The sequence below is a fragment of the Scylla paramamosain genome, chromosome 10 (genome assembly GCF_035594125.1).
Source record: "Scylla paramamosain isolate STU-SP2022 chromosome 10, ASM3559412v1, whole genome shotgun sequence".
NCBI classification, from domain to species: Eukaryota; Metazoa; Arthropoda; class Malacostraca; order Decapoda; family Portunidae; genus Scylla; species Scylla paramamosain.
In genome coordinates this window covers 29,809,415-29,827,409 of record NC_087160.1, presented here as the reverse complement: position 1 = coordinate 29,827,409, position 17,995 = coordinate 29,809,415, and the positions used below count along the sequence as shown (strand labels likewise).

At 38.8% G+C, this 17,995-nt stretch overlaps 1 protein-coding gene across 1 annotated transcript in view; it reads right to left on the bottom strand.

Annotated features, from left to right (window-relative positions):
- Positions 1–17,995, bottom strand: part of LOC135104507 (protein HIRA-like) — a 51,331-nt gene that overhangs the window by 28,604 nt on the left and 4,732 nt on the right. The window contains 8 exon segments of the mRNA XM_064012068.1: positions 4,508–4,546; positions 4,548–4,631; positions 6,692–6,850; positions 7,058–7,225; positions 7,469–7,629; positions 10,340–10,513; positions 14,443–14,578; positions 17,274–17,416. Of these exon segments, the coding sequence (XP_063868138.1) occupies positions 4,508–4,546; positions 4,548–4,631; positions 6,692–6,850; positions 7,058–7,225; positions 7,469–7,629; positions 10,340–10,513; positions 14,443–14,578; positions 17,274–17,416 (1,064 nt within the window).

Below are 17,995 nucleotides of genomic sequence, written 5' to 3'. Positions count from 1 at the left end.
AGAGAGAGAGAGAGAGAGAGAGAGAGAGAGAGAGAGAGAGAGAGAGAGAGAGAGAGAGAGAGAGAGAGAGAGAGAGAGAGAGAGAGAGAGAGAGAGAGAGAGAGAGAGAGAGAGAGAGAGAGAGAGAGAGAGAGAGAGAGAGAGAGAGAGAGAGAGAGAGAGAGAGAGAGAGAGAGAGAGAGAGAGAGAGAGAGAGAGAGAGAGAGAGAGAGAGAGAGAGAGAGAGAGTAGATAGGGTGGGTGAAAAAGACAGAGGGAAGAAGGATATGGGGAGAGATGGAGGAGAGGGGCAGGGAAGGCAGGAGGACTGATTGAATGGAGTTGCTTGAATGAGTATTTGTGTTCAAATTGGAGGACAAAATTTGTTCATCAACCCTCTCTCTCAAGCTGAAGGGCATTTGAATCATGAAGTATGACTGTATAACTAATTGAAGCAAACAGGAGTAGACAAAAAATATCAGTTACTAGTTTGAGTGAGAGAGCAAATAAATGCTCTCTTCCTCCACACAAAACTACAAGCACCTAATAACACACACACCCTTCACTCAAAAATTTTAAAATCATGGCGACTCCTACACCAGCCTCGGAGTCCCCATCTGGGGAGGGGACCATAAATGTCCCCAGGTCGGACTGCCTTTCCGTCGACGACCCTAAGTGTCTTGACACCCCCCTCAACTTTTTCTTCATTAACTTCTGCAACATTCGCGGTCTAAGATCTAATTTTCAATCTGTAGAACACCACCTCTCCTCTTCTAAACCTCATCTTCTTTTCCTCACTGAAACTCAGGTGTCTGAGGCAACTGACAGTAGCCCTTTTTCTGTTCCCTCCTACTTTCTCTATCCTCATTTTCGATCCAAAGCTGGATGCTGCGTTTATGTGCGCAATGACTTAACCTGCTCTCGTGCCCACGCTCTTGAATCTTCAGAGTTTTCCACCATCTGGCTACGACTACAGAGTCACTCTCATACTAAATTTATCTGTGCTGTATACCTCTCTCCTAACTCCTCTGACTATAAGAAATTCTTTGACTACTTAACTTCCAAAGTGGAGCACATTCTGACCCTCTTCCCTTTTGCAGAGTTCTCTATTCTTGGAGACTTCAATGTTCACCACCAGCTTTGGCTTTCCTCTCCCTTCACTGACCATCCTGGTGAACTAGCCTACAACTTTGCTATCCTCCATGACCTAGAGCAATTGGTGCAACAGCCTACTCGTATTCCTGACTGTCTTGGAGATACGCCCAACATTCTTGACCTTTTCCTGACCTCTAATCCTTCTGCTTCTGCTGTCACCCTTTCTTCTCCGTTGGGCTCCTCCGATCACAATCTCATATCTTTATCTTGTCCTATCACTCCAATCCCTCCTCAGGATCCCCCTAAGCGAAGGTGCCTCTGGCGTTTTGCCTCTGCTAGTTGGGGGGACCTGAGGAGGTATTTTGCTGATTTTCCTTGGAATGACTACTGCTTCCGTGTCAGAGACCCGTCTTTGTGTGCTGAGCGCATAACAGGTGATAGTGTCTGGCATGGAGGCGTACATTCCTCACTCTTTTTCTCGTCCAAAACTTCTAAACCTTGGTTTAACACAGCTTGTTCTCGTGCTATACATGATAGAGAGGTGGCCCACAAAAGGTACTTAAGCCTTCCATCACCAGAATCTCATGCACTTTATATTTCTGCCCAGAACCATGCCAAGTCTGTTCTCCAACTAGCCAAAAACTCCTTCATTAACAGAAAATGTCAAAACCTTTCAAGATGTAACTCCCCTCGTGATTTCTGGCATCTAGCCAAAAATATCTCCAGTAACTTTGCTTCTTCTTCTTTCCCTCCTCTACTTCAACCAGATGGCACCACTGCTATCACATCTATTTCTAAAGCTGAAATCTTTGCTCAAACCTTTGCTAAAAACTCTACCTTGGACGATTCTGGGCTTGTTCCTCCCTCTCCTCCACCCTCTGACTACTTCATGCCACGTATTAAAATTCTTCGTAATGATGTTTTCCATGCCCTCGCTGGTCTAAACCCTCGGAAGGCTTATGGACCTGATGGGGTCCCTCCTATTGTTCTCCGAAACTGTGCCTCCGTGCTTGCACCTTGCCTAGTCAAACTCTTTCAGCTCTGTCTGTCAACATCTACCTTTCCTTCTTGCTGGAAGTTTGCCTACATTCAACCTGTTCCTAAAAAGGGAGACCGCTCTAATCCCTCAAACTACCGTCCTATTGCTTTAATTTCCTGCTTATCTAAAGTTTTTGAATCTATCCTCAACAGGAAGATTCTTAAACATCTATCACTTCACAACCTTCTATCTGATCGCCAGTATGGGTTCCGTCAAGGCCGCTCTACTGGTGATCTTCTGGCTTTCCTTACTGAGTCTTGGTCATCCTCTTTTAGAGACTTTGGTGAAACTTTTGCTGTTGCCTTGGACATATCAAAAGCCTTTGATAGAGTCTGGCACAAAGCTTTGATTTCAAAACTACCCTCCTACGGTTTCTATCCTTCCCTCTGTAACTTCATCTCAAGTTTCCTTTCTGACCGTTCTATTGCTGCTGTGGTAGACGGTCACTGTTCTTCTCCTAAATCTATTAACAGTGGTGTTCCTCAGGGTTCTGTCCTGTCACCCACTCTCTTCTTATTATTCATTAATGATCTTCTAAACCAAACTTCTTGTCCTATCCACTCCTATGCTGATGATACCACCCTGCACTTTTCCACGTCTTTTCATAGACGTCCAACCCTTCAGGAGGTAAACATATCACGCAGGGAAGACACAGAACGCCTGACTTCTGATCTTTTTAAAATTTCTGATTGGGGCAGAGCAAACTTGGTATTGTTCAATGCCTCAAAAACTCAATTCCTCCATCTATCAACTCGACACAATCTTCCAGACAACTATCCCCTCTTCTTCAATGACACTCAACTGTCCCCCTCTTCTACACTGAACATCCTCGGTCTGTCCCTTACTTAAAATCTGAACTGGAAACTTCACATCTCATCTCTAGCTAAAACAGCTTCTATGAAGTTAGGTGTTCTGAGACGTCTCCGCCAGTTTTTCTCACCCCCCCAGCTGCTAACTCTGTACAAGGGCCTTATCCGTCCATGTATGGAGTATGCTTCACATGTCTGGGGGGGTTCCACTCATACTGCTCTTCTAGACAGGGTGGAATCAAAAGCTTTTTGTCTCATCAACTCCTCTCCTCTAACTGACTGTCTTCAGCCCCTCTCTCACCGCCGCAATGTTGCATATCTAGCTGTCTTCTACCGCTATTTTCATGCCAACTGCTCTTCTGATCTTGCTAACTGCATGCCTCCCCTGCTTCCCGCGGCCTCGCTGCACAAGACTTTCTTCTTTCTCTCACCCCTATTCTGTCCACCTTTCTAACGCAAGAGTTAACCAGTATTCTCAATCATTCATCCCTTTCTCTGGTAAACTCTGGAACTCCCTGCCTTCTTCTGTATTTCCACCTTCCTATGACTTGAATTCCTTCAAGAGGGAGGTTTCAAGACACTTATCCACCAATTTTTGACCACTGCTTTGACCCTTTTATGGGACTGGCATTTCAGTGGGCATTTTTTTTTATTAGATTTTTGTTGCCCTTGGCCAGTATCCTTCCTACATAAAAAAAATAAAAAAAATAAAAAATAAATAAATACTTTACTACAACACTTACAAGATGGAAGCCTGACAGAGGAGGATTCCTGTCTAACAAATCCCCCTCTCTCTAGTGCTGAAGACCCTGAGGTGGGACTGCCTACCTGACTAAACTAACAAAACTTTGGGATCCTATGATGTTTGTTTGTGCAGCCACTGAGTGTGTGGATGAATAAGCGTGCAGTTCCTCAGGCAGTCCGGGTCTAGGTAGTGTGACCACTGTTGGCCACCTGGACTCTCCAGTAATGTGAGGATGAGAAGTGGGACAATGTGCCCTCCTGCTCTACAAGGTATGGTATCAGCAAGGCATCCCTTGTGATCCTTGGTTGGATTTTTTGTTCTTTGTGCCTTCATGTGATCCCCTCTCTCATGGCTGTCCTTTCCTTGACAGCTCATTTCTGCCTGGGTTTGTTGTCTAGTTTTTTGGCCAGGGTACATGAGAACACATGTCTGCCAGGGAAGAGTGTCAGGAGCAGAAAGAAGGAAGCAGGTTCATGTGGCCTCGAAGGTTGGCGCTTCAGTATCCTTTCGTGTTGTTTGGCGGTCAATGGTTAGCTGAGTTTCTTATCAGCACTACTAAATCACACAGGAATCCATATTGTTATCTCCTACTACCTCTAACACCTAACTAATATCCTTCTCTGCCTGGGTTTGGCATGATTACTGGGCCTTAGCGAGTTACATGGCCACTTTGAATATACCTATTGCGCCCAGCACCCACTTTTCAAAAATGACAAGGAGGCAAGTGGGGTGCCAGTGAGAGATTTTCAGGGAGGACTAGCGTAATCTCTACACTCTCGAGTATGAAAAATGAATACAGTATGAATGAATATAATTAAAAAAAATTTGTAGAACACTCACAGTTTCATCCTCTGAGAGTGGACAGCCAATCTCATCAGTAAGAGAAGCTGATGAAGGCCAGGGTGCCATCCTTGGACACAGCCATCAGGTAACGGCCACAGCTACTCCATGACAAGTCCAGCACCTGATGGACAGATTCAGTGATGGATTAATCGAAAAGAAATAGATAAAAGTTGTTGGAGTTAAACAAATCAGAACACCTAAAATACTATATAAAATTAGTTAATACAGCTTACAACACTAAAAAACTTTTGTCAGGGTCACTATCATAGCCACCACCATAATTTTTCCAATCATGTCACCATCTACCATTACCACCAAACTACTGTGAAAAAAAAAAGTTATTGTACATAAAAGAACAACAACATACATTATTCTAGTTCCTATAGTAAGAGCTATGGAATAGGATTTGGGGCATAATTCTTACCTTCACCATTTTAATTCCTACATCTGACTTTCTTAATCCCATCTCCCAGTCCTTAAAAAGTGTGACCCACCCACCCACTAACAAAGGTTAATCTGACTTTTTTTTCTTTTAGACAGAAAAGCCATACAATAGATTATCAAACATGCCTTCAAACAGGGCTTCTTTTTCAGTACTGTTTACTTAAAGAGCACAGAATGTACTGTACTGTTACTGTGCCCCTGCCACAGATGAACCCAGTTTTGCTGCACAGGGAAAAACTATACATCTAAAGTGCTTCATAAACTTGTATAGAATTCTAGAGTACATAGTTGCACAGTGCTAGATGGCTGAGTTGTGCACAATGAGTAAATCTTTTCTACATAGGCATCATGTGAATGATCAATTTAAACTTCACTGATTTCTAAATTTTAAAGTTATGCTTTAAGAACATAAGAAATAAGGGAAGCTGCAAGAAATTACCAGGCTTACACACGGCAGTACCTGTATGAAACATACCTACCTATTTCCACCTAACATCCCCATCCATAAACCTGTCTAATCTTCACTTAAAACTCCCTAATGTCTTAGCACTAACAATAACTGAGTCCATTCCACTCTTCTACCACTCTATTCAAGAACCAATTTCTTCCTAGCTCTTTCTTAAACCTAAATTTTTCAAGCTTGAACCCATTATTTCTTGTTCTATCCTGGTTGCTGACCCTAAGAATTTTGCTTACATTCCCCTTGTTATAACCCTTACACCACTTAAAAACTTCTATCAGGTCCCCTCTTAACCTATGTCTCTCTAAAGAATGTAAATTCAACAGCTTCAATTTTGCCTTGTAAGGAAATACTCCTCATTCACTGTATCCTTTTAGGTTCATTCTTGTACTGATTCTAATAGACCTATATCTTTCCTATAATGTGGGGACCAGAACTGCACAGCATAGTCTAGATGAGGGTCTAACTAGCACGAAATATAACTTTAATATTACTCCGGCTCTACTTCTTAAAAGTAGAAGGCTCGGAGTAATATTAAAGTTAAAAATGAATCTTAATGAATCCTAATGGAGAAAACTGCTCATGCAAATCTACCATAATGTATGTTTTATTTTATTTAAAATTGTGTACCTGTCTTCTTTTACAATAAGAAAATCACACACACACAAAAAAAAGGCAATACATTATTATTATTATTATTATTATTATCATTATTATTATTATTATTATTATTATTATTATTGTTATTATTATTATTATTATTATTATTATTATTATTATTATTATTATTATTAGTATTACTATTACTATTATCATTATTATTATTATTAAATCATTATTATTGTGGGCCACCTTGTGTGTGTATAGAGATTATTATTTTTATTATTATCATGGTCACTACTACTGTTATTACTATATTTAGCCTCATTATCACTACTACTGTTATTACTATATTTAGCCTAATATAAAACTTCTGGTGCTGTACTTAGGTGTTGCATATAATTTCTTGACAAAGAAGCTATCAAAATATTTTTCTCTAATTAAAACAAAAAGTCTCAATTTCTTATTTTTTCTATTAACAGGCAGATAAATTGAGGTGAATTTTTGTGCACTCATACTATGGAAATGACAAGGGCTATATATAATGTGGTCATATCAATAGGCGAGCCACATAACAAAAAGTTGCTTTATGCAGAAATACAAAATTAACCAAAAAATAACTAATATATTTTATTTTGTTCATGAGGGTGACAATATGAGTTATGGAAAATACTAACCGAGTCATCAAAAATGTCGTGCACCACAACAAGAGGCCTCTTGAGGGAAGTGAACCAGATGGAGATGGAACGGTCCCGAGAACCAATGGCAACACAACAGTACTGGACATTCTTCCCTGTCTTGGAGTCCACTTTCTTCAGGATGTTGGGATTGAAACGCTGTAAAAATGAGGTAGCCCCCCCCAAAAAAAAATTATCATTCCTCCTTTTGGCTCAATAAAATTATCTGGTTTAAATTTACAATAAAGTACGGAAAGACATATGCCAATGTAGCAGGAGTGATGGTATTAAAATGCTAAAACAAGGAAAGGCAGAACAAAATATTGTGTTTTCACCACATAACACACACACACACACACCACTCACCACACATGTTATGGGTTTGCGATGGCCTACAAAATCCTTATCAGTATTCCATCCATCGCGGTCAATTATCTGGGCTGTTGGTCCACCATTATTCATGGCATGAGCTGACACAAGATACTGACCATCAGGTGACCAGCTGGGTCGTAGAACTGTGGTTGTACCCCCACACTGGACCATCAAAGACACCACAAGAGGATTAAAAATATTACAGATTAAATGGAAATTTTACCCATTCAGTGTTTTCCAACACATCTTTGAACAATTGCAATATCTTATAAAAAAAAAAAAAAAAAAAAAAAAAAAAAAAAAAAAAAAAAAATAATAATAATAATAAATTCAAGATGTTACAGGTTAGTTAAGACATTTTCTCCATTTAATTTCCCTAAGTTAAGTTAGTTTAGGGACACTCACATCAGCAAAAGGATCCACAATCCTCTCCTCAGTGGTCCAGTCAGTAGTTCGCCAGATCCTGAGACTCTTGTCATCAGCCTGGGAGGTGAGGTAACGTCCCACTGGGTCCCATGTCACTCCCTTCACCAGTCCTGTGTGGCCTCGCAACACTCGTACTTGTTCTGTTTGGAAGATATTCAAGAAACTTATATGATATGAGATAAGGATTGGCAGATATAGTTTTCTGAAATAGGTTATGAAAAACACAGCAAGAAACTTAGGTAACAAGACAAGAGAAGACAAGAGTAAAAAAAAAACAGTTTCCCAAATGTAGCACTAGATTTTTGAGGTGAGTTTTGTTGCCACTAACTACAGAAAGTAATAATTAGAACTAAGTATCACTGTCATACCTGTGAAGAGAGAGAGAGAGAGAGAGAGAGAGAGAGAGAGAGAGAGAGAGAGAGAGAGAGAGAGAGAGAGAGAGAGAGAGAGAGAGAGAGAGAGAGAGAGAGAGAGAGAGAGAGAGAGAGAGAGAGAGAGAGAGAGAGAGAGTTATAAGAACATAAGAAATAAGGAAAGCTGCAAGAAGTGACCAGGCTTACACGTGGCAGTCCCTTTATGAAATATACCTACCTATTTCCACCATCATCACCATCCATACACCCGTCTAATCTTCTCTTAAAGCTCCCTAATGTCCTAGCACTAATGACATAATTAATGAGTCCGTTCCACTCATCTACCACTCTATTTGAGAACGAATTTCTTCCTATCTCTTTCCTAAACCTAAATTTTTCAAGCTTGAACCCATTATTTCTTGTTCTATCCTGCTTGCTGATTCTAAGAATTCTGCTTACATCCCCCTTGTTATAACCTTTATACCACTTAAAGACTTCTATCATGTCTCCTCTTAACCTACATCTCTCTAAAGAATGTAAATTTAACAGCTTCAATCTCACCTCATAAGGAATACTCCTCATCCACTGTATCCTTTTAGTCATTCTCCTCTGTATTGATTCTAACAGACCTATATCTTTCCTGTAACGTGGGGACCAGAACTGCACAGCATAGTCTAGATGAGGTCTGACCAGCGCCAAGTATAACTTTAATATTACTTTGGGCCTTCTACTTTTTAACACTCCTAAAAATAAATCCTAATACCCTATTTGCCCTGTTTCTGGCCTCTATGCATTGTTTTCCTAGACGGAGTTCAGAGCTAACTATAACTCTTAAATCTTTCTCATACCCTGTTCCTACCAGAGATTCGTTGTTTATTGTGTACCTACTGTCAACCTACTGATATTATCATTCCCTTGTAGTTAGATGGGACAGCTTGGTCATATGCATCATAGCCATGTTATAAAGATACTACCACTGTATTCCCTGTGCATTTCCTTCATGTACTGAGAAAAATTTCATAAGTAAATGTACATATAGATGTTTTGTATGCATGTCTATGTATTGATTATAAAAGAATATCAATACATTCTGTGCTGAATATCTATGAATAGTTGCAATAATGTCCAGTTGCTTTAGTTCAGTGGACCTAGATCAATTAATTTTGCACAATATACCGTCTGAAGTCAATAAATATGTTAACATATGCCAGATATAAATAAATAGATACATTTTACTCCATGGCAAGATTTGGCAATTTAAATTCAAAGAGGATTATATTAACAGCAACATAGCTAGTTTAGTAAAAATCCTGTCTTTTGGCATCCAACTTTTCAGAAAACCTGATATTTTGGCACTTTTGCAAAATAGTTCCATTCCAAAAGTCATCTGATCTTTCAGCACTATATTTCCAAAGGGTACTGGCAAGTGGCAAGTTTAAAAATAAATAAAAATGCCACAGTCATCTGCTGTCACCTGTAGGCTTTACTGCTAGCTACAGCACTTGTGGGTCCAATGGTGTGAGTGGTGTATATGAGAATATTTTTGGCATAAACTTGTAATATATCAATAAAGTAGTAGACCGAGGAGGAGAGGAAAGGAATATTAGCAATTCAAAGTGTAACATGCACAGAGTAAAAGAAATAAAATTAAGACGTCTTTTGTATTTACACCACCAAATTTGTCTTTCCACTCTTTCTGAATGAAAATTAACCACTAGTTGAGGAAAAAGACTGAGCAGCAGATCATTTTAAATGTATCAAATCCTGCTGCTTTGGAGACAAAAGTGGAGGGAAATGAGGAGGAAGAAAAGCCTGAGAAAGTTTTGTGGGAGGATACTTGAAAATATCTTAGTTTATCCATCAAGTTTGCTGAGGCCAAACTGGACTACAGTCTGTACTTAGTTCATCCTTACATTAGACATAGGTATATAGCTTGTTTTCTTGAAATATGCCTTAAATGTTTGTGATTTATATTTAAATATGCCTTAGAGATGTTAATTTTTCTGCAAATAAATAAATAAATAAATAAGTAATAGCCTATATTCTCATTTATTTATTGCTAATATAGTTGACAAAATTCACATCTCATCTTTCAACATATCCATTGTTTCATCACCTGTTTAGTACTGTAAATGCTAAAAGATAGGACTTTTATTATACTATTACTAATGTCTCTATCAGAGATATTACATTCTAAAAATGTGAGGCCCTGTACAGAGTTCAGGGAGCCATATACCTTATTGAGTCTCAGGGGAAAGGAAACATCAGCATTAGAAAAAGTAATACACTATAATAACTATTTTTCCATCCTTAGATTAGAGAGAGAGAGAGAGAGAGAGAGAGAGAGAGAGAGAGAGAGAGAGAGAGAGAGAGAGAGAGAGAGAGAGAGAGAGAGAGAGAGAGAGAGAGAGAGAGAGAGAGAGAGAGAGAGAGAGAGAGAGAGAGAGAGAGAGAGAGAGAGAGAGAGAGATGCAAGGTAATATCAATCTCATCTTACCTGGCCACTTGGCAGTGTTCCATATGATAACACTGTTATCTATTGAGGCAGAGGCCAGCCACACATCCCCTGGTGACCATGCCACATCCAAAATGTCTCCCTCATGGCCCCGTAATGTTGCAACACTCCGCCATGATTCCACATTCACTACATTGGACCCAAACACTGCACCTCCTATAAAGCCAAAATCATGTCCCTTTCTGAGAAGGCAATATAATTTTTTCACCATTGAAGATAATATCAATATTTTAACCAGCAAAGACAATAGGGCCTATTTCATTTTTCACCTGGAAAGAGATATAATTTTTCACCTGTTTAAAGGTAGATGATTTCATCTGCAAAGACAATATTAACACTTTTTACCTCTAAAGACAATTTTTATTTCACCAACAGCCTTTTATTTGAAATCCTCAGGACCAGACACTTTTTGGAATTTTTGTGATTAAATATAGTCAATTAGGAGAGAGAGAGAGAGAGAGAGAGAGAGAGGAGAGAGAGAGAGAGAGAGAGGAGAGAGAGAGAGAGAGAGAGAGAGAGAGAGAGAGAGAGAGAGAGAGAGAGAGAGAGAGAGAGAGAGAGAGAGAGAGAGAGAGAGAGAGAGAGAGAGAGAGAGAGAGAGAGAGTTACTCTTGTGATGCAGCAAATCATAATCAAATCCAGTGAAGTCCTTAGGGTTTAAAATGGTTTAATGATCATCATATATTAAAAAACAAAACTCAACTGTTCCTTTATTTGTTTATCATGACTTGTCGGCAACAACAATAGTGACTTATTGCACACAAAAACTTAGCCCCCCCCACAAAAAAAAAAAAAAAAAAAAAAAAAACTCATACCAGAATCTTTTATAGTTTATCTGCTTGACTCTGTTGATTTTGTGTGAGGGATCTGAGTTGTTGCAGATGAATATTAATAGACATTATTACATTACTATTATTACACTATTACATTATTACAGATGAATATTAATAGACTTTCTTCCCTTTTGCAAAGATCTCCATTCTTGGAGACTTCAAGGTTCACCACCTGTTTTGGCTTTCCTCCCTCTTCACTGACCATCCTGGTGAACTAGCCTTCAACTTTGCTATCCTCCACAACCTAGAGCAATTGGTGCAACACCCTACTCGTATTCCTGACCATCTAGGAGATACACCCAACATTCTTGACCTTTTCCTGACCTCTAAATCCTTCTGCTTATGCTGTCACCCTTTCTTCTCCGTAGGGCTCCTCTGCTCACAATCTCATATATGTATCTCGTCCTATTGCTCCAATCCTTCCTCAGGATTTCCCTAAGTGGAGGTGCCTCTGGCATTTTGCCTCTGCTAGTTGGGGGGACCTGAAGAGGTATTTTACTGACTTCCCTTGGAGATATGCTCCTCCTCTCACAATCTCATATCTGTATCTTGTCCTACCACTCCAATCCCTCCTCAGGATCCCCCTAAGTGGAGGTGCTTCTGGCATTTTGCCTCTGCTAGTTGGGGGGGACCTTAGGAGGTATTTTGCTGATTTTCCTTGGAATGACTATTGCTTCTGTGTCAGAGACCCATCATTGTGTGCCAAGCACATAACAGAGGTGATAGTGTCTGGCATGGAGGCGTACATTCCTCACTCTTTTTTCTTGATTTAAACCATCCAAACCTTGATTTAAAACAGCTTGTTCTTGTGCCCACAAAAAGGTACTTAAGCCTTCAATCACCTGAATCTCAAGTATTTTGCTGATTTTCCTTGGAATGACTATTGCTTCTGTGTCAGAGACCCATCACTGTGTGCCAAGCACATAACAGAGGTGATAGTGTCTGGCATGGAGGCGTACATTCCTCACTCTTTTTTCTTGACTTAAACCTTCCAAACCTTGATTTAACACAGCTTGTTCTCGTGCCCACAAAAAGGTACTTAAGCCTTCAATCACATGAATCTCATGCACTTTATATTTCTGCCCAGAGCCATGCCAAGTCTGTTCTCCAACTAGCCAAAAACTCCTTCATTAATAGCAAGTGTCAAAATCTTTCAAGATCTAACCCCCCCCCACTGACTTCTGGCATCTAGCCAAAAATATCTCCAATAACTTTGCTTCTTTTTCTTTCCCTCCTTTATTTCAACCAGATGGCACCACTGCTATCACATCTATCTCTAAAGCTGAACTCTTCGCTCAAACCTTTGCTAAAAACTCTATCTTAAATGATTCAGGACTTGTTCCTCCCTCTCCTCCGCCCTCTGACTACTTCATGCTACCTATTAAAACTCTTCGCAATGATGTTTTCCATGCCCTTGCTGGCCTAAACCCTCAGAATGCTTGTGGACCTGATGGCATTCCTCCTATTGTTCTCCAAAACTGTGAATCCGTGTTTGTACCTTGCCTAGTCAAACTCTTTCAACTCTGTCTGTCAACATCTACCTTTCCTTCTTGCTGGAAGTTTGCCTACATTCAACCTATTCCTAAAAAGGGTGACCATTCTAATCCTTCAAACTACTGTCCTATTGCTTTAATTTCCTGCCTATTTAAAGTTTTTGAATCTATCCTCAACAGGAAGATTCTTAAACATCTATCACTTCACAACCTTCTATCTGATCGCCAGTCTGGGTTCTGTCAACGCTGCTCTACTGGTGATCTTCTGGCTTCCCTCACTGAGTCTTGGGCATCCTCTTTTAGAGATTTAAGTGAAACTTTAGCTGATGCCTTGGATATATCAAAAGCTTTTGATAGTCTGGCACAAAGCTTTGATTTCCAAACTACTCTCCTATGGCTTCTATCCTTCTCTCTGTAACTTCATCTCAAGTTTCCTTTCTGACCGTTCTATTGCTGCTGTGGGAGATGGTCACTGTTCTTCTCCTAAAATCTATTGACAGTGGTGTTCCTCAGGGTTCTGTCCTGTCACCCACTCTCATCTTATTATTCATCAATTACCTTCTAAACCAAACTTCTTGTCCTATCCACTCCTACAATGATGATACCACCTTGAACTTTTCCACGTCTTTTCAGAGATGTCTAACACTTAAGAAAGTAAACATTTCACCCAGGGAAGCCACAGAATGTATGGCTTCTGATCTTTCTAAAATTTCTGATTGGAGCAGAGAGCAAACTTGGTATTGTTCAATGCCTCAAAAACTCAATTCCTCCATATATCAACTCAACACAACTTTTCACATAACTATCCCCTCTTCTTTAATAACACTCAACTGTCCCCCTCTTCTACACTGAACATCCTCGGTCTGTCCTTTACTTATAATCTGAACTGGAAACTTCTCTAGCTAAAACAGCTTCTATGAAGTTAAATGTTCTGAGACGTCTCCGCCAGTTTTTCTCACCCCCCCAGTTGCTAACTCTATACAAGGGCCTTATCCCTCCATGTATGGAGTATGTTTCACATGTCTGGGGGGTTTCCACTCATACTGCTCTTCTAGACAGGGTGGAATCAAAAGCTTTTCGTATCATCAACTCCTCTCCTCTAACTGACTGTCTTCAGCCTCTCTCTTATTGCCACAATGTTGCATCTCTAGCTATCTTCTACCATTATTTTCATGCTAACTGCTCTCCTGATCTTGCTAACAGCATGTCTCCCCTCCTGCAGCCTCGCTGTACAAGACTTTCTTCTTGCTCTCACCCTTATTCTGTTCACCTCTTAAATGCAAGAGTATTCTCAATCATTCATCTCTTTCTCTGGTAAACTCTGGAACTCCCTGCCTGCTTCTGTATTTCCACCTTCCTATGAACTGAACTCCTTCAAGAAGGAGGTTTCAAGACACTTATCCTTCAGTTTTTGACTACTGCTTTGGACCCTTTTCTGAGACTGGAATCTCAGTGGACTTTTTATTTTTAATTGGATTTTTGTTGCCCTTGACCAGTGTCTCTCCTACATAAAAAAAAAGATTTTTAGTTACCTAAAGACAAGATAGAGAAATGTTTTATTTTTTGACAAAAATTTATTTTTTATATAAGAATTTTTTTGAACTTACTGGAATGCAAGTGAATGAAAAAATAGGCACAGTTTAGAATAAAACTAAGGAAAATTAAAATGAAAGCCTAACATGCACCTTTTATAATTTTTTTTAAATTTGTGGATTTATGGCATTTTATGAGATAAATTGATGTGAAAAACCATACTCACCCCCATAGCTGCTCTGCTGCCAGATGATGATGACCTTGTCATCCCCAGCTGAGGCAAGGAATCGTCCCCCACATGACCATCGCACGCTGTTCACACACCCAAGATGCTGGTCAAGCTGGCACAGCACTTTGGGAACCTGCAACAACATCAACAATAACAACACTTTTGATTCATTACAACTCAATGTATAAATGTGTTCTAATAGATTTAAGCGAATTTTTCTTTATATTGGGAGAGAGAGAGAGAGAGAGAGAGAAAAAAAAAAAAAAAAAAAAAAAGAAAAGTTGACTGGTATATGAAGTGTTGTCATGCTGCCCAGTAAGTTTCATTCAGCATCCTACATTCTTGCAACACCTTCATCACAATTTATTTCTTATCAAAACATGACTGCTGCAGTGACTGACATTACGGATTAACTTTACTAATTCACAAGACAGAAATCTATCATCTATGCATGTTGATAACTCTTTAAATGTCAAAACCTTTTGGTGAGGAATTTATCCTTTTCTTTCAGTTTTAGTCAAGAACAATGTTAAGTTGTTCTCAACACTATTAAATATTAGCAAATATATCACAATTATTTAGAACAGTCCATGGTAAGGAAACTGAAAAATATTTTTTACCATACAAAAGCTTTTTTGTTTATCAAAAAATAGATAAATTATCTAAAATATGTATAATACTTGCCTATGTATATTATTAATTCATCAACTTTCAAAGAAGCATATAAATAAGAATTGACAAATATCTCTTTTGCATTTCATCTCTGAGCACTTGGTGGTTGCTGATTGGCAGTCAGTTGTAAATTCTTAATCATATTTCTAAGTCAATTTATATGACTGCTTACACTTAAGTTATAATATATTGTACTATATCATATTCTATAGTATCATGATAAAATAGCTGAAAGAATGCACACACAAACAAGTTAATTGAAATGCAATGATACAAACACCAGTGAAACATACAGTTGCCAGTGGTTATCACCAGGCAAAACTTCCTGAAAATCACAGCAATACTTCCTATAACCAACTGTGCATATTATTATTATTATTATTATTATTATTATTATTATTATTATTATTATTATTATTATTACTATTACTATTGTTATCATCGTTATCCTTATTATCATTATTATCATATCAGTATTATTTTGCCTAGCTTAAACTCAGGGATCATAAGGTACAAAAGATAACAGACATAACAGAATAGTGAGACTACCTAATCAGGACACTCATTACACTAGATGAGACCAGGTTTAAGGTATTGTTTGTGGCACTCATCGACCCTCACCTGGAAAATGCAAACCAAGCATGGTGTCCACACAAGAAGGAAGATATTGAGGCAATAGCAGCAGTACAAAGAAGAGCTACCAAGCTGGTGCCAGCCCTGAAGGCTGTGCCATACCTAGAACATCCCTAGAACTCTTACCAACTCAAGCATACAGAAGATCCAATGGTGACATGATAGAGACATTCAAGATCATAAGAAGGATTAATGATGATAAAGACATTCAATAACAAGAGGACACAACTACAAACCATGACCAAGATTGGATGTAAGGAACTTTTGTTCTCCATCCAAATAGTAGAAAATTGAATAGCCTCCTGGAATTATTCATAAATGCTGCAGGTGTAATATAATTTGAAAAGAAATTAAATGACTTTTGGAAACACCAAGATAAAAAAAAAAAATATTATACAGAGTCAATGCATATGACACCACACACACACACACACACACACACACACACACACACACACACACACACACACACACACACACACACACAAAGTAATAAAGAAAAGATTTGGGAATAATGATTCAGGGCAAACTATTGATTGAAAGACACACAAATGGGATATTTGGCTCTACATACATTTTGTTAACAAACATTAGGATGATATTTAACTATTTAGATAAAGAAATGATAAAGAAAATTATAACAAGCATATGTCCTGAATTGGAATGCACAGCAGCAGTTTGGGGTCCACATAGAAAAAAAATATATGGAAACTGCAAAAAATACAGAGGATAGCAACAAAGATGGTACCAGAATTGAAAGGCTTAAGCTATGAAGAAAGACTTGAAGAGATGTGTTTACCAACATTACAAGAGAGAAGAGAAAGAGGAGACCTGATAACAATGTACAAATCAGTAAACAATATGGAAAGAATACAGAAATGACTTGGTACCACAGATGGAGGAGGGAGAGAGACAGATGAGGGGGCATGGGAAGAAAATAAAAAAGAGTGGATGTTCAAGCACCATCAAGAAGTGCAGCTTCCCATAGAGAACTATTGAAATCTGGAATGATTTGAAGGAAGAGGTGGTTGTGGCAAACAGTGCACACATGTTTAAAGAGAAACTGGATAAATATGGTTATGGAGACAGGACAAAAAATGAGCTTTGGCTTGTGCCCTGTACAATACAACTACGTAAATATAACTAAGTAAATACACTACCATTGAGACCTAAAAATAATGACTATTATCTAGAGCTGGAGTCACAGGCTTAACAGCCTCTTCCAGCAATTTTCTGTGAGTAAGCATAATTTGTTAATAATTCTTTTCTTTATATGTAATGGAGATTGGCCAAGACTACAAAAAATCAGAAAAATAGTCCCCAATAGTACACACACACACACACAGAGAGAGAGAGAGAGAGAGAGAGAGAGAGAGAGAGAGAGAGAGAGAGAGAGAGAGAGAGAGAGAGAGAGAGAGAGAGAGAGAGAGAGAGAGAGAGAGAGAGAGAGAGAGAGAGAGAGAGAGAGAGAGAGAGAGAGAGAGAGAGAGAGAGAGAGAGAGAAAAACACATGCCCAGCACACCTTTTCATCTTGTTCATATTTGTCATGAACAACCGGTTTCAGATTCCACACCACCACACGTCCTGATGAGTCTTGACCCTGACCTCCTGTGGCAAAGCGTGACCCGTCTGGGTGAAGATCCACACTGAAAATTGCCTTGCCTCCTGGAATGTCCATATATAATATAAAATTCACATGTATCAGAGTGCAGTGATGCTATATTAATGTACTAAATTCACCTATGCCTTATGGCATGCTTCTGAAGCAGGGGATCATTAGGTCAAAAGATATCATATAGCAAATGAAACTGTTTTGTACCTATTGAGGAAGGCTCTAAATCAGCGATGAGCACTTGTAGTATATTAAGAAAAATCGTCTCCAAAATTAACAATATCTGATGAAAATGTTTTTAACAAAGTACCAAATATACACTGAGGCCCATCAGAAAAATAGTTTTGCCAGTCATGAAATGATGTCATTCTAGAAACAAAGCACTTCTTCCTCTCTTACAAATAATTCTTATAGCTATCCAAAAAAATTGACAAAACCACTACGAGTACATAACCTTGATCAAACAATATATGTGAAAGTAACTTAACGAAGATTTGATCTGATCCTGCATTATTTAAAAAATAAACACTTTACCAATAGTGATGCTTTGAAAATGTGTTCAAACAATAGCCAACTCTCTTGGAAGTCAATATTCAAGTAAAATTTGCATAAAAGATTTTCTTACAAAAAAA